This window comes from Chanos chanos, chromosome 10, assembly GCF_902362185.1.
Source record: "Chanos chanos chromosome 10, fChaCha1.1, whole genome shotgun sequence".
Taxonomy (NCBI): domain Eukaryota; kingdom Metazoa; phylum Chordata; class Actinopteri; order Gonorynchiformes; family Chanidae; genus Chanos; species Chanos chanos.
Window position 1 is genome coordinate 25584432 of NC_044504.1, and position 24648 is coordinate 25609079.

At 38.7% G+C, this 24648-nt stretch overlaps 1 protein-coding gene across 1 annotated transcript in view; it reads right to left on the reverse strand.

Annotated features, from left to right (window-relative positions):
* Positions 1-24648, reverse strand: part of LOC115822300 (inactive dipeptidyl peptidase 10) — a 50173-nt gene that overhangs the window by 11250 nt on the left and 14275 nt on the right. The window contains exons 2-9 of the mRNA XM_030786065.1: positions 10880-10991; positions 10550-10645; positions 7216-7310; positions 6703-6777; positions 3969-4021; positions 3698-3779; positions 2597-2717; positions 530-684 (exon numbers count right to left, since the gene is read on the reverse strand). Of these exons, the coding sequence (XP_030641925.1) occupies positions 530-684; positions 2597-2717; positions 3698-3779; positions 3969-4021; positions 6703-6777; positions 7216-7310; positions 10550-10645; positions 10880-10991 (789 nt within the window). The remainder of the gene's footprint in view (positions 1-529; positions 685-2596; positions 2718-3697; positions 3780-3968; positions 4022-6702; positions 6778-7215; positions 7311-10549; positions 10646-10879; positions 10992-24648) is intronic.

Genomic DNA, 24648 nt, shown 5'->3' on the forward strand with positions numbered 1-24648 from the left:
TGGCAAGGTTATTAACGCTATGATATTATTACTGAGAGCTTGTCTCATAGAAATATGGATAAGAGTGTTTGGGTGTCCCTTCAGATATATGGTATGTGTACTTTAAGGTTTGGGCTCCCTGTGTATTGCACCTTAAAATTCATCTGGAAAGTGGCTCTCAGAGTGGTATACATATCCCCAAAGGTACGCCTAGAGTTTTCATGGGGCAAGTTTCATTGTGACAATTACTGCTATCTTTGTTTTTGTTGTTTACATATTAACATAATAGTTCATTCAGCTGAGCTCAGTCTGTCACTGCGTAACAAATGTAGCATTTTAATTTCTTTTGATTTTTCTTGGAGGTAAACACTGTGTGGAAAGAGCTTAAAAGGAGCTCACAGTTCATAAAAGTTTGAGAAACATATGTGTCAGAATATTATTCCATAGCATCTGGACAACATGTCTATTTGGTAGTGTGTACTTTGATGTACTATTTTTATTGAATATATTTGATATAGACCATGATTTATACCTATGGAGAGGTATGTACCTTTGGGTATGGGTAGTGATGACTCCTGGGGTAAAGAGAGCCAGTAAAATGTGGAATCCACATGTTGGGAACCAGGGTGTCGTTGATGGTAAGAAATGCCAGTCTGGAACCCTCAGGAGACCACCAATGAGAAGCCTGGGAGTGAAGCACTTCCTCTGTGAGACAAATCAACATCAGGCAGCCAATCAGGTTTTGATGCATTCTTAATACACCTTATCAAATAACAGCAGGTTACGAGGAAAAAACAATAAATGAATGTTTGTGTTCCATATGCATACTTTTGTTCTAGTTATAACAAACTTAGCATATAAAATTTGAGTTGCTAAGTACTAAGTTGAGCATGCATGATAAATCCCAGTATGGTGACATTTTATACACGGAGGATTACAAAATTTAAGTGTTAACTGATGCATATTTCATCATCAGACCTTTATGGATTATTCAACAACTACAGTGAGAGCTAGGTGCCACACAAAGCAGAACTTGTAGCATAGGAGCGAAGAGCGAGGTGGAGGAGGTGGTCCCAGTCATGCTGCGTTGCTTGGACAGCAAAGCAAGCTGTGTGTGCCTTGGAACCATTCCATCAATACAGTACTCTGTAGATTTTGTGTTGTGCATGTCATCCAGATGCAATGAGGGAGTCATAACTCCTCAGACCACGAGGAATTGAAGTTCTCGTGCCTCGGACCAGTTGGGTGGTTCTTTTCTGGCCGCTTGACTTACAACATCTCCTAAGTACCACACAAATGACCAGCTCCCCTGATACCACAGCAAGCAACTCAAACAGATGCGGTGCCAGACAGAAATTCACGGACGGACACTACATTTTTTCAGTGGGGGCACAAATGAGATCAACCTCATTACACAATAACATTTATTATCTTTCAAATTAACATTAAATTCCTACACATCTATCCACATTATTAACAGTTTTTACTTGATCTTGAACCAGATAAATCCAAGACGTAGCCTATGGACAACTACCATTGTGCAGAATCACATATAGGCCTAGACTAAAAAAAAAGGGGGAATAATTAATGAGGAGCCGTATGAAAGCATCCTACTATTGGACCGAGCCTACTGAAGCAGTCTAAACAACAGTTTTATCTGTTTATTTATTTGTTGTTAGAGTCTATAGTTGGATTAACCTCTTCTGAATTGCTACACCCTGAGCTTTTGCCTTACAGTGCCTTGCCACTCTCTCCTTCTAACCCTGGTGGTCTTTGATTAAAGAAACACTATATATCCAGATCCACACTACATTTGTAAATGACCTCAACAGCTGACATTACTGTAAGACTTAGCACATAACCAGATCATTTCCGCTATCGACAAATCAATCAAATCCATTTAAATTGTTTTTTAAAAAATCAGACCAAATACATTTTTATTTTTAGTCACTAGTTATGTATATGCAAAACAATACCTTTTGATAACAGTAACCTATTGATAAAAAATATTGTGCAAACAAGCAAGGACTGGTAGTAGGTGGGAAGTGGGGTTGGTGACACAGACAGGCTTGTCTATGGGCGGAAACTAGTGACTCCCAGGGCGGACCAGGCCCCCCAGTGCCCACCCATGGGGCCAGGACTGAACTCAAAGAGTTATGAAGAGTTTTGCAATACCTCTTTCTGGTGACCAAGCAAAAATGATTAGTTATATTTGTAACTGTTATCAAGTCTATTTTCTCACTGATGTATTTGGAAAAAATGTATTTGTCAGCACTCATCTGTTTCTTTAGTGGTATTTCAGTCTGTGTTGTTGCAAGTGAGATGCACAAGCAGTAAGGATAATGACGGAATGCTTTTCAACTTTTTGGGTTTCAAGACTTTCACAGTCTCTTATGCTATAAGGTTTGCTCTCATCAATTACTGTATTATTTACCAACCTGTACAAACCCATGACATACAAGTATACACATTGGAAACAAACCAAGGGCAAATCTACTTCAGGGCAGGTAAGTGTGATATCACATCAAATTCTGTTTACATTTACAGCACATGAGTCATCAGCCACAAGTAAAGGACAAACTTAGTCTAGTTCTGTCAGTGTTTCCAGTATGTTTACCTTCATATAACCAATCAGAGATTCCATTAAAGACCACACCCTCCTTCCCCGATGAGGTCAGTCTCAGAGAGCTGCTCTTAACATCTGGCTGGTAGTAAATGTTGTTCTCAAAGATGTAAACCTGTCAGAGGAGAAACCTGCCCCATGACTGGTTGTTACATAGTCACACAAGAACCGAAAATTAGTCTCGAGAACTCGAGCACCCTACACACACACACACACACACACAGTAGTAGTAACTGTTGCCAAGATGGAGAAAAGATGAAGAAGCAGAGACAGAGAGACGCCTTCTGATGCCATAATAAAGAAAAGAATGCAAAAGATATTCAAGGAGGTGATGAAAAATGTGAGCTTCAAGGGGGCCCTGAAGAGAGCTCAGTTTGTAACAGATTATTACAGGAGTACATAAACAAACTGGAAAACAGTGATAAATGCAGAACACTGATCACTTAATGACTTTCCCTGCAAGCCAATTATGATAATGAACAGACTGTTCAACACTATCTCTTTTCTTCATTGCAAAAGTAAACAAATGCTTAGCTGCCTTCAGAATGGCTGACAACATCATAAATCATTTGTTTGTGGTTCTGTTGCTCTCAAAATAACAATTTTCTGAAAGAATTTTTCTAAAGATTTCACTGCTTTTTGCAGACTCAAGGCACAAGGCGTTCATCAGATAAAGAAATCTCTTCCATAAAAATGTTCAAGATATGTGACAATAATAACAAAAAAAGGCTTTAAACTTCCAGGAAATAGCTTCACAATTAAGGCCTAATAATATTTTATACAGCGTCTGTGGAGTTTGTGGTGCAGAGGCTATGTGGAGCTTCCTGGAGGCTCAGTGTAGGATCCATAGAGGTCTCCATGCACCATCTCAAAGCTGAAACCCTGTGTATATACCACAGATGTCAAAATGAATTACTGGCTAATGAATAGGAGGGCAAGAGCCTCTATATAAAATTTCAAGCTGTCTTAAAATTTCTTCTTTTTCAGAAAAAGACCAAGCCATTCTAGTAGACTGGTTATAGCCCTGCAGTTTATGCGAGATAAAAATCTGTCAGTGTAGAGAAGGACATTACTGTGTGTTCCATATTTACTCACCAACTGTTGCCCATGAATACCCCAGGAAGCAAACTGTAGAACAGAGTTTGACACCTCTGGTGGATTCAACTCATGCACTTCCCTGACAATTCAACACACACAAAGTTAGACTGGTAGCCTGTAAGACTTTTGATGGAAAAAAAAAATTGTTTTGTTGTGGTTGTGGAGGATAACACTAACTTGTGTATATTTACAAGATCAAACATTACAATTTTATAAAAAGGATTTAAAATGTTTTTTTTGTTTTTTTTTACAGACTGGTAAATCATACCTCGTACGCAAACTGTAGATCAAATACGATGCCAGGAACGAGTACCGGAAAATCTGAAAGAGACAAAGTGTTACAATTAGCAGAACTTATTTCAGTCAACAAAACATTTTTACTGGGAATGTGTGCTGTGACAGCGTCGCATCTATGCAATGAATCATTTCTACACATACCACGACAAACATAAACAGTGCCAAGTTGGAAGAAGTGCCAGGTCTGAACTGGTCTTCTGCTATTGTTTTGTTTTTTTTTCCCTGACCCAATGCAGTTTTAGGGCTCAGGGACTGTATATGCTAACGTATTGTGTTAGTGATGAATGAAATCATATAACTAGTATAACGATGATGAATTCATTAGACAGGCTTTGAACTGAATGTGCTATTGTGTTACTCTCCATTGGGTGTTGCTGTCAAAGCCATGAAAGATGAATCCCCTCACAGTATTTTCAGCTAGATCAATTGTAGCCGTACTACTGCTCCTCTACCTCCCTGTTTCACTCCTATATCACTTCCTAAACTTAATGTCCTTTGAAGAGGAATCCTATCATAAGTCTGTGAAATTTCCAAGAAACCGGTGTACAACCAGACCACATATAAATAATGCAAAGCTGCCATGGGTGGTAGTCAATACTAAAAGTTCTGGCGTAGCATTTCCTCTGTCTGTGCAGTCTTTGAGCACACTACTGTGGTGCAGGGGAGGACAGTGCAAGGGTATTGGGGGTGCTTGTGTTTGATTGAGTCTGTATAGTCATTGTGTTTTCTGCCCTTAGGTTTTTTTTGTGTAAGGGAGAAAGGTGGTGGGTTTTTTTAATTGGAAATGGCATTTGTTATTTGCTTTAACCATGTGTGCCTGGTCACAGTATATTTTCAACATTCAGTGAATTCAGAATTGAAATTTGTAATTAAGAAATGTTTTCCTTAAAGCAGTCACTCTCTCTCTCTCTGTGTGTGTGTTTTTGTGTGTGTGTATGTTTGTGTGTGTGTGTATGTGCGTGTGTATTTGTGTATGCGTGTATGTCTGTGTGGACATGCATGCGTGTGTGTGTGTGGTTTATGTGTATATACATGTGCACATTGTAGGGAATTCTTAGATCATGTATTACTCTTTAGGGCTAAACTCCAGTATTTTTTGTTTCATCTCTGAAGAGCTGTCTGGCATTGCTCAGTAAAAGCCATGGGGAAAATTAAGGTGAATGCATATTCCTGCAACTGATTTGGTTTCTTATTTGCTTTGGTTTCCTTATACGAGTCAAGACACATCCCAAGAGCTGCATTACTCTTGAGAAAGACATGTTATTTCCAAAGGGACACAATGACACAGTAATTATCTACTGTGAAGAGTGGATTCAACACTGCCTTCTTAAGCACCTGCTTAATACATTTTCAAAAAGCCAACGTGAGCTGGCCCTCATATAAGCTGATTGTAAATAAAATTGAGTTTTGTTGTTTACATGGCTGAAAATCAATGTTAGCAATCAAGCCTTAGAAAATCAAACACTGCGTGCAAATCTTTATTTAGAAACACTTTCTGTTTCAGTCAAGGCTGCTCAATTACATTTCATCCATTTTGAGGTCTGTTAATCATGTTTGAGGCAATCGTGGCAAAGCATTCCCTACAGCTTTATACCATCTATCATCCCTTGCACCATCATATGTAATTCATGCAGTTAGGTAATTTATTATTGATATCAATGCACTGCCTAGCTATAAAATCCAGCACTATAAAATCCAATTATACCTGTGTGTTTGTTTGTTTACCGATACAAAGTACTTTGTTTGAGACATTATTAACATGTCATTAATATAACGTATGTGTATATATGTAAAGCAATATGTGTAATACAGTGTTGTTTGATGATCCACCAACACCAGTACATTATTTATTTCTCTCTTAGAGAATGAGATAAGCAAGTCCAGATGAACACTGGCCCTGCCCATCGTGGCGATATGTAAACGACATTGATTGGGCTTATGGACTTCAAAGACAGGATTTCAAGTTATGAAAGTGATCAGTCTTACAAAGACAGCTTATACTGCTAACTGTCCTTGAAGAATCAGTCTGTACTAAATGCTGGCAAAATGCCTGAGACAGCTGCCTAAAAAGCTTGCATGTGTTTGAAATACAAGCTGAAAAAGAAAAAAGACAGAGAAACCTACAGTGACTCTCTCAGGAATATTCTCAGCCGTAAACAATGCAAGGTAATTTCTGAGACAGGTGGAGGATGACATTATGAAAGTATAAATAGTGAGAGCTAATATTTGCCCTATAACTTAAGAGCATATAAAACAGAGATAAAGGCATCCCAGAGTTATAGCTAACTTCATCTGGATGCTTTTGTATGGACCATAAGAGCCACTCTGATTCAACATGAACTCTCGTACAGAAGTGGTATCACATTAAGGTGAATTGTTTGACATCAAAATCCATCATGGTGCTTTGTAGTACCCAACATATAACAAAAATGATACTCAGCTACTGTCTGAAATTGCAATTAAGACTGCATTGTCACAAAAAAGCAAAGAAAAGATAAAGATATAGTCTAAGTTTCAAATGATAGTTTTGTACGGTGTTAAAATGCTGTCCTACTTATTTTAGTCTAGAGAAAAAAAATTCCCGTTTCAGGAACAGCATAGATAAAAAAGAAAATGAACGCAGACTTAAACTGTGGAAAATCCGTGACAAACGAGAGGAGAGGTTTAGTTACTGAGAGAACAGGACCAGAGGAAGCAAGACCTACCTTTTTTACACCATATGCTAGTAAAACGTGGCTAAGGTCTGGAGAAACGGCAAACTTAGAAGCAGTAAATGTTGTCTGCAAAACAAAGAGTGAGAGAGAAAGAGAATTGTGTGTGTGTATAATACGCTATAATAATGCTAACACCACAGGAAGCAAAAACTATTTGTTACACGTCATTTGAGCTCTGTGTCATGAAACCACATCTAAATGTCAAACAGTTGGCATTAGAGGCACAATAAGCATTCTAAAGACAATTTATGGACCTTCAGTATCACATCTAAGGGAGTCTTCATCAGCCCTTCATGTCACTAACAAATAGACTGGGGCTTGCATGACAGCTACCATCTACAGTAATGGAAACTGTTACATGAAGTACTTGTAACAGATGCTACCATGTACTGACAAAACTTTTACATTCTCTTTCATATTCCAAATATAAGCTTTTGGGTCCATGTGACCGAAAAAGTGGATTCTGTTTGGAGCCATGGAATAGATGATCTCTGTGTTACTCACAAAAGTTGTGTTTTTAAGCAGAGTCTCTGTCTCAAGGCTCTGTAAGTTGGCTCTCATGACATTTCCATCTCTGGACCTGTAAATCACCTCCGCATCTGAGAGAGAGAGAGAGAGACAGAAAGAGAGAAATTGTGCTGTTTGCAAGGGTGCTAAACCTGTAGCATAATCAAGCTATTTTACCTCAACAGTAGAAATATGTCTGACAGAAAGCAATAACTCTACTAGTTTAGTACACCCTGTGTGGCCTTAGCAGGAACACTGCCTAAATCACGACCCACCCTCACAGTATAAACAGCAGCTAACAAACCCTGAAGCACCATCTGTGCTCAGACGTGCATAAAGCGGGCAGCGTTCAGACTTTATTAAAGTGGCAGAGAAATAAAGAAAGACTACCAAAGACATGGGCAGTGACGGATGCTGTAGTCAGAAAATGCACCAGTCCTCATATAAATCGAATTAGCAGCAGCAAATTGAGAAGTTATACTTATTCAAGAGACCAGAAAAAAATCTGTCTCTAATGAAATGAACACTGTTAGAGGCTTGAGGGCATAATTCATAACTCTTAAAAGCCTACTTCATACAAATAGAATGTTAAATTCATCCCCAGAAAATTAGACACATACACACAACTCAAAAAAGGTTCTGGTGCTTTCTCTTGGTTTAATATTGCTTGAGTTTGCTAAAGGACTGATGAAGCTTATTAGCATAAATACTCCTGCAAGTTGTCTGGAATATTTTGATGGGATTTTAAAGCAACACTTTAGGTGCAAATGTTTAAAACAACATGTGGTGATTTCACTTTACCTCAGTCATAACATTACCATCTTGGGATGTCAAGGAGGAGCGGTTGCACTCCTGTATATTTTGTACATTTACTAGTAAATTGACAGGACTAAAACAGTCCAACAATCACAGTGGAGCTGATTTATGAGCAGAGAATACATACACGCACACACACACATGCACATACACACACGCATACACACACACAATATGTTATATATGGTATTTATACATGGTCCTTTTGTGTGCCTATGAACATAAAGGCTACCATGGATCCACTTCGGGTAGCCGAACAATGGTCATTGATGCGATATGCCGATGATCATTTGCATCTTTCCCACATAGTACATCATGTCTCGGCCCCAGTTTCCCATAAACCTAAAGCTCAGTAGGGGAACAGCTGTTACTGTGACCACAAGGCTACGGTTATTAGTGAGAGAGGGTGTTGAGATTTGTCTCCTCTGTTAAATATTTCAAACCAACAAACATTATCCCTCTGGCCTTTAATCTACTTATCCATCTATCCCTCATCTCTTCATCCCTCCACCTGCCAGTAAATAAAGCATATCCATCCTGTAGGAGAGACAAAAGCAGCCTTTGCAGACCTGGTAATTAAGAAACAACATCTGGACTACTACATTTATAGACAGTCATACCTCCCTCCCACTCTCTCTCTCTCTTGCAGCTTGTCTCAACAATTATTCTACTTCATTACATTACTTGTGCGTGTTAAACGTTTGTTCTTTTCAGCTTGAGGCCTCCAGCCCTTTACACATACAGCCGTTAAAAGATCTGTAAACATCTACTGGTATGACTTAATGTGTTTTGCATGTTTTAATTGCGGAGATGACTCTTACGATTTGTCAGTCAGGCCAGTTCTGATTATGGGGACAGTGTGCCAGGTCGTGAGGAAGAACTTCCATTGCTCATCCATTTGGGGTCAAACTCTAAAGTTCAAACTAGTGGGCTACTGTTAGATCATCAGTTATTCCCTAAATTCATTCCATACTTTATACGTTATAATTATTCATGGAGTAAAACAACTTTACCCTTCATCTAACGCAATCCTTGTCTTACACTCCATATCACAAACTTTGAGTGCCTTTAATAAGAAAGGCTTGCATTACCTCTCTTGTATCTTTTTGAGGTGTTTAAGACAGAATGCATTCTATCCGCGAAGCTTTAGCTTTTGATGATCTCTAAATCAGTCTGTTTCATTTGATGCTAAGTTCTTGGACTTCTAAAGTTGAGACTTTAGTTCAATGAAATCAGCAGAAAACGTGCTTTGCACATCCATATACAGTATATAAAAGACATAAAAAAAAGAAATCAGAAAATGAGAGAGAGGGAGCCGTGTTAATTGTATTGTACACACATTGTACAAAATAATTGAACTGCAATTGGGGGATATGCTTTATTCATCAACAAGAATTCCAAAACATCAATTATGCAACATAAGCATAACCTCTATGGACTTTTAATGCCTACGGCAAGTTTTTCTCCCTTTGAAAATAAATGAAATGTAGTCAGGGAAGCAGAGCACCACTCAAATGCTCCTTCGTAGATGAACTGTGAAGGAGTCACAAGAGAAATGTTTGCCAAAACAAATGCATTTTATCTTACTAAACAAAAACAAATAAATTCAAAGGTCTCTGGAGGCCCTGAGGGCTCAGAGATGTTGGTTTTTGGGCCTTAGCACGTCACGATTCATAATGGCAACAGATGGGTGATGTTTATGAGCCCTGATCTAACCAAGAGAACCTGGCTATCGCTGGGGGCTAATGTGAAATTATTAATCAGGAAATGTCAGGCATTTGGGTTTAGACTGCAAAAGTCTGTGTTATTCCCCAAGATTTAGACAGCAGTCAGAGGTTTTAGAAATGATCTGGATGCACTGCCTGCTTACACTGAGTGCTTTCATAAGCCTGATTTATTCAGTGGAGAGTAAGTTTTAATAAATTTAATGGTTGAGAGATGCTGAAAAGGGGGCTTTTAATTCATCAAAGCGGTCATACGTAAAATGTCTTTCTTTAAAGTGTGTAATTTAGAGAATGACTAGTATAAATTTTGCAGAGCATTATGAATTGGCATAATTGATAAAAAAAACAGCTAGCTACAACTTTGATTAATATAACAAGAAATTACCATGTCTCAGCTAAATTGTGTGTTTACAGATTGTTAAGAATGGGACTGAAAGTTAGGAAGGTTCAAGGTATAAGAAAAATGTATTACTGTGTGTATTACATTACAGGCCTGCCTTATCTCTGGATTTGGCATCTGTGGTTTTGACCAACTGTGGTTCTAAAATATTAGAAAAAATCCAGAATATTCTCGGAAAAGAACGTTTGAAATTCCTGTGTGTGGCATAGTATGCTAGAATACTGTAACCAGTATGATTTACGGGAGTTTCAGCAGTTCTTAGTAGTACCTGTAGGTGGGGTTTCAAGTTATGAACATGTATTGGGTAAAATTATATAATTTTACATAATGATATATATGCACACTGCAATAATATACTGCATATTATTGCAGTGTGGATATAAACACTAACCACTTATCCATTGAGCTCCAGGATCATGGATCTGGAAGTCCCTCTGAAAGAGGTCATCAAGGGTTAAGGAGGATCCCGGGAGCTTGGGCCCATCATCTAAAAAACAAATAATAAAAAAACAAACAAACAAACAAACAAAAAACTTTTTTACTCGAATTTACATGCTGAAGACTCTTTCTTTCTTTCTTTCTTTCTTACTTTCTTTCTTTCTTTCTTTCTTTCTTTCTCACCCACCATGTAGCACACCCACACACTTCCCCCATGCGCATGAGCACATACAGTAATCTGGTATTCTGAAAGTTAATTTAAGTAATCATGCTGTTGACTGACCTTTAGACAGGAGGAAAATTGCCAGCCCAATGAGTGACAGAACAACAACAATGACCAGCAGAGAGATGCCAATACCTTTCCAGTTCCTCTCTGGTCCCACATCCCCAATATCCTACAGCAGAGAAGAGAAGGAGAGAAAAAAAACATTTGAAGGTGACAGAGAAACAGACCCACAGTTTGAACTTACTTACACAAAATGTCACACTAAGTGCACCAGTTTCTGACATAGCCAGGAGTTATGGCCTTTAGTGTTTCTACATTTCAATTCAGGTGAGATCTGCTCAGTTTTACTGGCATATTAACACTCATCACAATTCTATTGTACAGAATCCCAAGCATGAGACCCCCATTGTCACAGGTAACAGTGGCAAGTAAATAGTCCCTCTGGGTGTAAATAGATGTGAAATGATGAACAATGTCCCTTTAGGTAGAGGAGAGGAGGAATGAATATATTTATGAAGACAACAGTCCTTTGGTGGAAAAGAATATATACATGGACAGTGATAGCTGAATGTTTATTAGATTTATAGTTGTTTTTTAGAATGTGATGAGTGATGCTATCAAATATATGAGGCTTAAGATGTCTAAACCATTTAACTGAGTAAAGAAAGCAGACATAGCTAAAACTACATCTAAACATCTTGCTCTTACTCTCAGAGGAGGATGGGAGATCTTTGTCTCATTTGCCCATGATTATTTGGATAGTGTTGTGTGTTAAGATCAGCGAGCCTGCTAGTAGCTTCAGGTAAATACAGAAATGTAAATGTACAATCTTCATAAAGGAGAAAGCAGTTTTCAGCTATTGTTGTTGTTTAATAAAGACTCTTTTAGTCAAACTCAGTCAAACACAAAATGACACAAATATAGTCGCGTCTGTCACAAAAGCATGTAACTCTAACTAATGGCTTTTTCATCATAAATCATCATCCCATATTTCTTTCCTTTGCTCTATGGCTGTTAGAACAGATTCACTGAGCTTCAGCTTTGCTCTGCTTGTTTTTCTTTACTTGCAGTGTGCAGTAAATGAGAGGTTTAGAAAATGAATTTCTGCCAGTTAATTCAGTCACCTTGATTACATACTTCCCAGTGAGGGAAGTTCGTTTGTTCTTTTTCCTGAGTGTTCTGCTCATTCAAGGCATTGTGCCCGAGTCCTCGCAGAACTATACCTTCCCTGAAACGGCTGAACGACAGTGGAAATAATGTGTACATTACACATTTAATTATATTCAGCTATACTGTGAGCCTTGCATTGCCTGCTGTGGAAAGGTCTGACTACAACATCGCATTTTTTCTGAGTTGTGTGAATGTAAGACAAGGACATATATGTTCTTATAAGAACTGACATAACATAAGGAATCTAAGTACAGGGAGTGTTCTTTTTGCTCCTTTTGTTGCCATCATAAAATAAGAAATAAGAGAGAACCCTCTGTACTAAATGTTATTACCTCTGCCAAGGAGGTCATGTTTTTGGTGCGGTTTGTTTGTTGTGTGTCTGTTTCTCAGCAGGATTACGGAAAAGCTACCAGGCCGATTTTCATGAAACTTGATGGAGGGGTGTAGCGTGGGCCAAAGAAGAGCCCTTGAAATTTCAGAGCAGATCCAAGTCACGGGGTGGATCCACGTATTATTTTCAACTTTCATTAACATTGTCAGATGAATTTGTCGTGCACACGCAAACCCGTCGTAATTACAGTGAATGGTGTGCCAACTAAACATACAACAAAACATAACTGCCACCTCAAACATCACTGTAGAAACAAATGCAGCAGTTATGTAAGAAATAAGCCATGTCGAAATTATCTTTACTGTTTTTTTTCCAAGTCGGCCGCGGCCAAAATAAGCCTATTTAAAGGTTATTGTGGGCTTGCATAACATGTGCATAATCACTAATAGTTTCTTACAATAAATTCGTTTTCACAATCATACATTCTGATTTTTTTGTTCTAATAGTTTTGGAATTATATCAAGACATACAGCATATAGTGGTTGCTGTTGCAGATTTGAATATCATAGAAGAGTGGACTACTGGCCTTGGCGGAGGTCTGTGCTCTCCCAGTGCCCTTCTAGTTTTGAACACTGTTTGCGTAGCAACAGTACTATTCTATAAACAAAGAGAACTGAAAGATGTATGTCCACCAGGAAATATAGAACTGAGTCAATGTTTCACTGAGTTGCACTGTGCATGCCGACTGAATAGACAGGTACCCCATAATCTCCAGATTTTCCACTTTTTGTGTGTGATTTTCCATCCTCTCTCATCCTAAACCCTTTGAGTGAAAGGATGGCATCTCACAAGCCAGGATTTACTTTCCTCTCTCTACTCAGCACCCAAACAGGAACACTAATGTGGCCACGCATTTTCTCCCATTAAATATGTAAATGAAAGCATACCAGAGCAGTATCTTGGAAATTTGAGTGGTGCACAAACAAAGGAGTGTTATGAGTGAGTTGGTGGTGAGTGGTTGTGAGACTGAGTTGTTGTTGGCTCATTGTCATAAAGCAATATCAGACAACACCAACAGGCTTTTTATACACGATGTGGTGAAATGGTATAGTCTTTCAGTAAAAGATATACTCTCTTCATAACAGTGTTCTGGACCTGTAAATAGAGGCCTAGTCTGTTTGCACAAAGAAAATTTAAATATTGTGACATGACCAAAATATCAGGATAGAATCTAAATACAACTTTTCACATCTGCTGATCCATGACAGTCTCTACATATTGATTAGCTGATTATCATCTCTTTTAGATTTTCAGAAATTAACACTGCTGTAACTTTATTTATGATCAAATGACTAATTGTTGGAGTTTGCATGTTCTCCCCGTGTCTGTGTGGGTTTCCTGCGGGAGCTACGGTTTCCTCCCACAGTCCAAAGACATGCAGGTTAGATTAATTGGAGACACTAAATTGCCCCTAGGTATGAATGTGTGTGTGAGTGTGTTTGTCTGTGTGTCTGCCCTGCGATGGACTGGCGACCTGTCCAGGGTGTTTCCCTGCCTTTCGCCCTGTGAGCGCTGGGATAGGCACCAGCACCTCCCGCGACCCTAGTCAGGATAAGCGGCTTAGATAATGAATGAGTGAGTGACTAATTGTGAGCAAAACCACATCTCAAAAACACAGCTCATAGATATCAAAATTATAATAGCCAATGAAATAACTAATGAAATCATAGGTAACGCCATTCAATTGCTTTGACAGTATTCAAAACACTTAATGTCCAAATAATGTCCAAGCATGTCGTATTAAAGCCTAACAGATAAACCGCATTGTTCATGTCACTCAAAACACACTATGCAATTTGCAGTAACAGGTTACACATTTAGACTGACTAAAATATATTTGTAGTCATGTAACTAAGTGAACATAGGCTTTGCTTATAATGAACGATGGTGGATCTGAAGACTGTGTATTGTCTGATTTCAAGTGCCAGAAATAAATTCTGAATAATTTGTCCTCTAGTCTGAGTCCAAAACGATCAGAGGACCATCTGCTTATTAGCCACCATAGTAGCCTCCAGGTTTTTTAAATTGGAGATTTAATTCAAAAATAAATAACCCCAGGCTCTCTCCTCTCTCATGCTTCATATGGAGCATTAAACCCTCTGCCAGAAATGGTATAGTCATCCAAATCTCTCTCTCTCTCACCGGGGGAACTCAAAGTCCTCCTGTGTAAAATCAACATCGTTTTGCTGCCTTGTTTATCCTCTCTCCATCACCATATTTTCACCCAGTGAAGCAACATAAGACAATCAGAATGCAGTCTTTTTTTCTTTCTTTCTTTTTTTCTTTCTTTCTCTCTCTCTTTCTTTCTTTTTTTCTTTCCCTCTTTCTGTAAGTTGCTATTGTATATACTATTTTGTAATATATTATTCTGTAAAAGTTTGCAACTCATCAAGTCAATCAAGCTGATGTCTGAGGTCCAAATGGAAGTGGAAATGCAAATGGAAAGTTAGAGAGGTTCCTGATGTTTTTTTTTTAGTAATGACATCTCTCTCTCTCTCTCTCTCTCTCTCTCTCTCTCTCTCTCTCTCCCTCTCTCTCTCTCTCTCTCTGTTAAGCACATGTGTGTACTTTAGTAATCAGTATAGCGAACAAGGACAAGTACGTTGCTTATGCTTCCTAAAGAAGCACAGAATTGGAAACAAACTGTTCACTTTTAAATAAAAGAAATATAGAGCACTTTTCAAATGGAATACAGTTTGAGCAATGTCTGAGTAGCAGCAATTTATACATGCAAGAATTCAAGGATTATGGTGCATTACATAAAAATAGAACTGCACAGGAATGGTTCAGGGAATTTGGGGAATTTGGACAATAAATTCATCTTACTGCAGTGATTTTCCCAGTTTTGAGGATGAAATACAATTCAGTATCTGTGGGATGGACTGAAATGAATTAATTAGTGTAAAGATTCACCACCAAACAGTTTTAAACAGCTTTCCTCATCTGGTTGAGCCCATTCCTAACAAATTCTGGCCCTTCTGAGGACAAAAGGAAGAGAACCTTGCTGTAAGGTAGGTGTACCTAACACAATGGTCTCTCAGTGCATTTATCTTGATTAGCTGAGCCTGATGTCTCCTATGTGATAGATTGTTCTTATTCTTGCGTCTAACAGTGTTTTTAAACCATCTGGGAGAGAATACTGAATTGCTATAGTCTTAATCACTGACTGAATAGTGGCGTGCCTCTGTCTTTGTACACGCATGTGTATGTATGTGTGTGTGTGTGTGTGTGTGTGCGCGCATGCGTGTTTGAGCATGTGCGTGTCGTCTCTGCAGTGTCCTAACCCTGATAAAAGGTCAAGACTTTGCGTTTGCTCTCTGGGAGCAAGATGCTGTCACTGTGAGGTATGACTCTCTCTGACTCCAAAAATACTCTGCACACTCCCGCGCTTCACTGCGCTCCCCCTTTTCACTTTACATTTGTCAGAGAGCAGCCACAGGGCCCCTGCACAGAGGGTAAAACCATTCACACCATTAATCCATGCCAGACTAAATATAATGCCATCTTCAATAAATCCCATTTGGCCAATCCAGGGAACACCAAGCCCGCTGACCTCTGACAGGCAAACCGAGGGTGGGGGACACTCATTCGTCTGAATGTTGTTTTGCTTTCAGTGAGAGAAAAAACTGAACAGATAGACCAGACACTGAGGCTGTAGCTTGTCAAAGATTAGTCATAAGAGATTTCAACAGTTAGCGCTGCATTTATTACGAAAACTCAAAACTATTTCTCAGACCTTGGAGTAGATGGTGAACCATAGTGAATCCTCCTTGATGTTTACCAGCACATTAACACTGGTGTTGTTTATAGACAGAAACAGTCAGTGAAGCAGCTTGCTGATTATGTAACGTGCCTGAGTCAAACTGAAAGCAAAAACACTTTAATCCGACTAAAGTACCACTTTCTGACATTTAGGCATGAAATAACACAAGCTTAACAAAATCATACCACTGCAGATGACAGCAAACAAATAACAGACTTAAGCTGCGATAGTTAAGCTCTCATTATTATGCAAGAATACAATTATTCAGGACATTCATCCCAGCTTTATTCTAATTTACTAGATGTTTCCTTACATAACAGGTGTAGCCTCATCTAACTTTTTATCTGACTCTACCTATCTCACACTAAATGTACAGTTTGGTTTGGACTGTGAGTGATGAGTGATGCTGAAAAAGGAACAGCTCAATGAAATGGGGTTAGAGTACAAAACAGCTGGGACTGGTCTACAGACACAGGATATTAGCTCCAGACCAGCCTGCTGTCAAGAATGCTCTATCACTTTAACACCAATCAAAAGGACATATGGAAGACCAGATTTACTTAAGTCCTTAGATAACTTTATGGTTATACTTAAGAAACCTTTCTGGTTATTGTAAAAAGAAAAAAACATACATATTAAAACTGGCGTGAGCCTTATGAGGTTTGCATATTCTAAGGAGAATATAAACAGTATATATTATCTGTGGTAAATTAGGAGCCAGTCTGATTCCTCACACATATTAATCACAAATTCAAAGATACAGTGAGTTTCCAGTGAGCGTGCTCTCTTCATGCCTTCTAATTATTCTACCCAAACAGTCTGTTAACCCAGTACATGTCATCTGGTGTTTACCAGGTTCAGAATATGAGGAGATCCTTAGACTTTACTTAAACTGTGAGTTACACTGAGCATCCTGGACCCTGTCTCTGTCAGTCACTGAGCAATGTAAAAAAGAGGAGTGCACACACACAAGAGAGAAGGGGAGAGGACAGACAGAGAAGACTGGAAATATATCCATGTTACTCTCTGTCATTTGCAGACCAGTCATAAAATGCCTTATTTGGGAAAGAAACCCTACTCGTTAAATTTTAACCCTCTCATTAACATTTTACATAAACACTTAGACATATCCTCATCACAACCTGGAGCATTCAGTTAGAGACAAAAATCTTACACACACATATTTGTGGCATTGGTGACCCGCTCCTCAGAAGTGTGTATTGTTTTAGCACAGTGGAGGGGGGAGTGTATGTGTGTGTGTGTGTGTGTGTGTGTGTGTCTGGGGCGGTGGGGAGGGGAGACATGTCTATGTGACAGCCTGGCCTTGGTGATGACTTCATCTGCATTTAATTAAATTTGATCTGTATAGTGTTTTTTACACCAGACATTGGCACATAGTGACTTGACACAATACCATGCCCGAGGCAGCGTGTAAGCACCCATAATAATGGTAGCAACCAATTTTGAGTTTGATTTTTTGTCTGTTGATTTTTTTTAATCTCCTTTCACTGCGGTAACATGGAATTGGCTTTACTTAAATTGAGACTGTTTTCCTTTTGTCTTCCTTTCATCGTATGACTTTTTCACATGGAGAACTCTCTCACACTTATTTCTCTATTTCAAATCAGGTTTTAAACAGTAGGACATTACTTCTAGAGGGAAAAGCTGGGGCATGAACGATGAATGTTTGAACCTGCTGTGTCACAATCAAGTAATATCACTTCTCACCCCCAGCCTCCTGCAGTCCTGCAGTTCTCCCTCTCTCTGTATTTCACACACACACACACACATACACACACACAGACAGATAGATGCACACAGCTTGATTCTTATGAGATCTCAGTTGAGACTTCATAATGATGTCTTACCCCCCTCCTCTGCTCAGCCATTTAGAGGGAACCAAATCTGTAACTGATGATCAGCACTGAAAGCTTCAGACTGTGAGACTCTGGTGCCTTGTGTTGGAAAAGAGATCTATCTATCTATCTATCTATCTATCTATCTATCTATCTATCTATCTATCTATCTATCTATCTATCTATCTATCTATCTATCTATCTATCTATCTATCTATCTATCCATCCATCCATCCATCCATCTATCTATCGATTTAAAGCAAATGCAGGCAGCTCTATCAATGGATATGTGTCCCAGTATGTTTTCATTTTCAGATTCACTGTTGTGTTAAAAGCCGTTCTGTTCAAATTGAAATCCCTAAATTAAAAGAGGAGGCATTAGGAGAAAGTGAAGCTGATATGAAATGAGAGACAGTGGTGCTATAACTGTAGGAGATACAGGATGGGGAGAATGAACACCATGAGGTGCCTTTGTCAGGACTTGAAACTGAGATAACACTCTCATCAGCTTAAATACTTTACAATATGCATAAAGTTTCACAGAGCTATGATGCATGAACTGTTTGATTAGCTGCTTGTATGAATATAAATTGTTGTAGTTCTATTTAAATTCCTTTTCCATCATCAGTGATGTTTACAAACTATTGATACAAGTTTGATCTTTTTTTTTTTTTTATAAGGGCAAGGAACACATCTTATTTTGCCTGCCAGTGCCTCAACTTAGCAAGCATTTCATCTTGCTATGACGTCAATAAATACTGATGGAACATCTTTTGTTATTTAATGTGACCAGCTGGATTTAGGTGAACCACATTCCACTGAAACAGGCAGATAAAACTGGTGCATTATCAGTATTGATGTCCAGTAGATGGGGCAGGTCTTTAAATCAGTCAAATTGTCAATAACCTGATTTCCCTTCTGTGCCTGTTGACTGAATCAGTTTAATTTCCCCTGTTGAGTAAATCATTAACTCATAATCAGCGGAGTCTACTGGTTAATTGCGTTTCTGAGGCAGTTATGTAATCATCTCTAACACACTTAAAGCTTCCCAGTGGAAGATCATTGAATGTTTTAAGTCCTGTTTATCCTGAATCTCCTCACACTTCAGGACCACTGCATTGATGTATTAGATACATTTCTGTGTATTAGATATTTCCTACAGTTCCTTATCAGTACTTCAAATTCATTTTAACCTTCATAGGTTGCAAGTGCAGTATTGTCATGCAAAAGTAATATTATTCTCACTATCAGCATTAACTTACCATTCCACTCCATCATTATAGCAAAATAGCGAAATGTGCTATTGCTTAGAAATAAACCCCAAACACTTATCACAATGCTAAAGCTGTGCTCTTAATGACTTTAGCATTTGGATGCGGTCTTGTTCATCAGGTCATTGCATTACATAATTTCATTATGCCAGTAAGTAGAAAATGCATGAGTATAATTCTGATGGAGAAGAAAGACTGGCTGACTGTTTTTATATTTACATTACTCTTTACCACTGTTTTTCTTTGTAAAATGTTTCACTCTTCAGGTACAGACTATGATACTTCACAAATGATATATGCTTATTTTGTCAGTGAGGACAAATGGGTTCAGAATTACCCGAATGTTTACAGGGACTAACAATATGATGCAATATGATACAACATGACATCCTGCTTTCAACACTGTGGTTAGTTAACATGGGCAGAAATGGAGGATTCTTCATCTCTAAAAACAGAATTATCTCAAGAACTCAGTCAACTGTGAAATGCCTGCACCATTTTTCTGCATTATTCTTTCTTTTGTTGTTCTTTTGGTCTCTTCAGAATTCATCTATAAAGAGAAGCAGACAGAATGGACAGGTTGCACACGTTCATTACCAGACTAGAAATTTGTCTTCTAACAAAGATGAAATATTCCTGTAAAATGAATATTATTATAGCATCTCTTGCCAGTGAAACAGGTTAAATAGGAAATTCACCTGAAAAAATGCAGGCTTTCAGTAAGGTACTCACATTCCTCCTGTACCCTTGCTTGGACCATGAAAGAAAAAACAACAATCATTCAAAGGCACATAGCACACACTATGTGATCGGTCCGTTAAAACCAAATTCAATTTGTCATATGTTAAGTGACCAACCTTGCTGCTCAAGTTTTAAGTGACAATTTAAGTGTCATCATGTGTATAACTGAAGAACCTACTGTACTGGTGTTGCTATGTACTTTTGGAAATCACAGCTATGTGCTAAGCAAGTACTCTTCATTATGGCTGAGGACCTCAGGGACAAATCGCATGCAGGTTTCCAGATTTTTCTGAAGTTTCAGAAACAGAGCTAAATAGTATACTCTCAATGCTTAGCTCCTGTTTGATGAAAAAAAGGTAATCGATGCACATTTTCATAATTTCTCTTCACACATATGCTGTGTTTTGCCTTGTTTTCATCAGTATTTTATTGATTTGAATATTTGCAGCCATCCAAACAAAATGTGAGATTAATAAATAAACTGCAGACAGAGAGAGAGAGAGAGAGAGAGAGAGAGACGTTTATCGACACAGGCTGTGGAGAGTATGATTAGGCCCTGAGGGACCTCCTGGATGACGACAGACAAACACTAGCACGCAAACGCATGCACACACACACACACACACACACACACACACTCACACACACATGCTGAGTGGTTCTATAGTAAACCATCTGTTCAACCAGAAATCAAATAGGCGAGTGAATCTTTTCTGCTGATGTGATTCTCAACCTGAAAAGTGGTGGTTCAGTAACTGAATCCTTCATCCATAGAATCAAAACCTTTCCATATCTAAGCAGCGTGGATAACAGGAATCTCACAGTCAGTTTGTCGAGTGACAGAGCAGCCCTAGCTGCCGAAACGTCTCAGAACTGATCAGCTTGCTCATGTGGAACACAAGTTCTCCGGCATGTGCTGAAACGCTGATTCTGTCCCTGCCCCCGCCATTTCTCATCTCTTTGCTGAAATTTCATGAGCTGTGAACCTCACTTTATGTAAATCCCATCCAACAGAAATGGCTGCAGCCAACCTCTCACTAAAGCCCTGCTGGATATTGCTCTGACACAAGTAAAGTGAAATGGTCAGACCGAGGGCTCAGCTAGACAGCATACACTGTAGAAAACATCAGCCTCTTAAATCCTTGGGATTTCTGTTTCTCTCTCTCTTCATTTTTTTTTTTTGTTTTTTTGTTTTGTTTCGTTTGTTTTTGTTTTTGTTTTGGTTGCTGTTGCAATAGTGATGATGGTGTGCGTGGACAGACTAAACTGACAAAGACTTTTCTGTGAAGGTAAAGATCTTGCACAGACAACTCAAGGCGGCTGAATATTTCATACACACATATGCCTACGCACACACACATACACACACACACACACACACAAAATCAAACAAAGTTAAGTAAATAACTCCTCTTACATACAAAGTAAGCTTAAACTCAAGCACTGGGAATAATGTAAACTAAATAAGTCAAAGCCATAGAGGGGTTCAAATGAACTCCCAGTAAATACACCACTTTACACGGAGGTGTCAATAAACAGACAGAGGGCTTTCCAAATACAGCCTGTTTAAAGTGATGCCTATTACACAAAGGTACATTACACCTTAAAATAGCATATGATTCATTTGTTATAACATACAGGGGAGCAGAACATTCCTCTGTGTAGTTTCTTTATGAATACAGGGAGTCATTTTATTTAGTAAGATATTTTGAAGGAGATGATTTTTGAAAACAGGGGCAAAGGGAGGAATGGTTTACACAAAGAATTCCAAAATTGTCTGTCCATTGTGATAAATAATTTAAGGGTTTTTGTGGGAGATAACCCTAGACCACCTTTTAATTCTGTTTTCTGCTCTTCTGCTCAGGCCAGGTCTACACTCTCTGCACTGCAGTGCGTGAGAATGTGCATTCATATTTTATGACGGAGAGAGAGCTCAGGTTATGCTTGATTTAGGCGCTGGTGTTTTCAAGCGCACACACACATAGGCACAAACACACGCCATTTTCAACTACATAATACACTCGTTTGTACTATTTAATCAGTCACTGCTCAATACAATACAACCCAACCAGGCACAAACCACAATAACAAGATGTCTCTCTAAAGGTCTTGGTACGTGATGGACCCATGCAAACAAACCACAGCACATAAAAGTGCTATTAACCGAGGATTAAATTTAATTTTCATCTAACTGGTGGCTCCCAAGAGGTGCATCTTGCTAAGGCAGGAGACAACTTTTGCTGACTGTGGCTAGGAACCCACAGAAACACAATCCCTTGTGTTTCTTTGGTTGAGAAACTGGCCAGTGTTTCTCCTGCTCTTTTGCTTAGTGCTAATCACTGACAGCAAGGTGCCTATGTATAGTGACACAGTAGAGTGGGTAGAGGTATGTAGTTGCATTGCTTGATGATGCTATGTGAAGAATGAGAGGAAAAACAAGTGACTGGCATCACACGCAATGGAAACAAAACCATTAGAGAACTTAACCAGAGCTAGCTACTGTGATTTTGTTCTTAGGGCACTATGTGAGAAAGAGATTGTGGTTAAATAGGCATTCCAAAACGAGAGATAAGGAGGAAAAATGTATATGCATCCATCATACAGACTAATGCTTCTACAACAACATTCATACAGTCTAATTTTGCATTGTCTGTTTTCACTGGCGAGTTAGTGAATTTAGTCTCTCTCAAACAACTATCACAAGAGGCGAGTATATATGAACTACACTGCAAAAATGAAAAACTAAGGGGGTGTGTGTGCGTTCGTGTGTGTGCGCGTGCGTGCATGTGAGTAGGCGTGCGTGTGTGCACATCTGTGTGCGTGCGTGCTGGATGGGTTGAGGGTCCCAAAGATGTAAGGATTCATGATCACGAACAAAGAGCCCATGCAAATTCTCTGCATAGAGCTAAACCAGATGGGCTGGGCAGGGCCAGGGTTTGAGTTACAGCTCTGTTTGGCGAAGGGTTGAATCTGATCTGCGTCCCTGTGGCATCATCTACACTTGGGATAAAACATAGAAAATGCATGTGTCTTATTGAACAGAAATGCTGTAAGTATAATATGTGACTGTTAAAAGAAGTCTTCTTCTTCTATCTACCTTCATATATGGAATGTGACACTCTAAGTATAAGCTGATGGAATGCCACAATTACAGTCAGGTAAAGGGTGAATATTTATGACATAAACCATTATAATAATATTGGCTGATTGTTTGATGACCAGATTTTTTCCGTATGATTAGAGAGTTGTAAACCTGCTTCTTTTTTTTTCTTTCCAACCCAAATTAATTCCTGTGAACCATCACCAGAATGGAGAACAGATGTCCTGACTTTACTGAAATTACCTGTTGGCAGAGACAAATTTACTGATTACACCAGATTTTCAGGTTTTGATTTTCATAGTGTGAAGTTTCCTTCATTTCCTTAAAGTTTGCGTCCATTGTTTTATATCCATTAACATCTACAGTGTCCCAGCTACTAACCATAGGGGTCTGTTGTCAAGCTTTTATAACTGCCATTATTCAGCCTTTCTTCACAAATTATTTAACCCTGACATGCTTGTCATGAACACAGGCAGTGTACAAAATGGATAGCAATTGTATATTTAATTTTTGTAGCACAAATTATAGCAAATATCAAATATTTTTTAAAATGTAGTGTCATCTAGGCTGAAAGAAGATCATCTAGCTTGTAAGAAGCCTCTATTGTCACACCTGCTTCCAGCCAAGTCATTGTGCAGTAAGTCCTAATCTGGCTTTGTTCTGCCTTACCTGATTATTAGCCATACGTTTGTTCAATTTGACCTCTTATTTATATGTAGGACTTTACCAGTTGCCTACTTGTGAGATATTGAGTGTTTACGCTTTTGTTCCTTGCTCTTCCATTCAGTCTTATTTCAGTATTTGACTCCTGCCTGTTTTTTTCGATATCTGACTTCGGTCTGACAATTCTGGTTTTGGTATTGTCTGTGTGCTGCTTGTTTTGAACTCAGCCTGTTCTATCGACCTCTGTAATTCTATTGTATTTTGGATTGTGTGGATCTCTCTGTAATAGACATTATGTCTCTGCACTTGGATCTGTTAACTCCTTCATCATACCCATTTAGTAATAATATTATTCTCAATTCGCTGTTGTACATAAAAACTCTTGGGATTTGAGGCTCTGCAGGTTGTGAGAATATTATCACGGAGACAATGTCATCATATGTCATAAGGCATCTAAACTCAGTCCTCTGATCTAAAGTCAACTTTATCTCCATCTAGGCTCACGCAGGCCTAAATATTTTGCCTTCTCTCTGACACAAAATGGAAAACTCAGCTGGCAAAATGTTTGTAATAGACTGTTCAATAAACCTGTGTTGAAATTTATCAAGTGCTGTCTCAGGATGGATTGTTTGGATACAGTTCCCCTTTCAGTGGTATCTCGTTTATGATATGTTTATATAATTGGTTTAAGCTAATTAATGAGATAAATGGGATCCTCATAGTTTGAGATTGCACTTTAAAAGCCTATGTTGAAGCATCTCCCAGCAGAATTACATTTTCATCACAGTCTGGACCCACTCACACACTCAGGATTGAATTAATTGCCTAAAAAACAATTTCCTAAATGACTTGTCTTGACACACAACAGCTC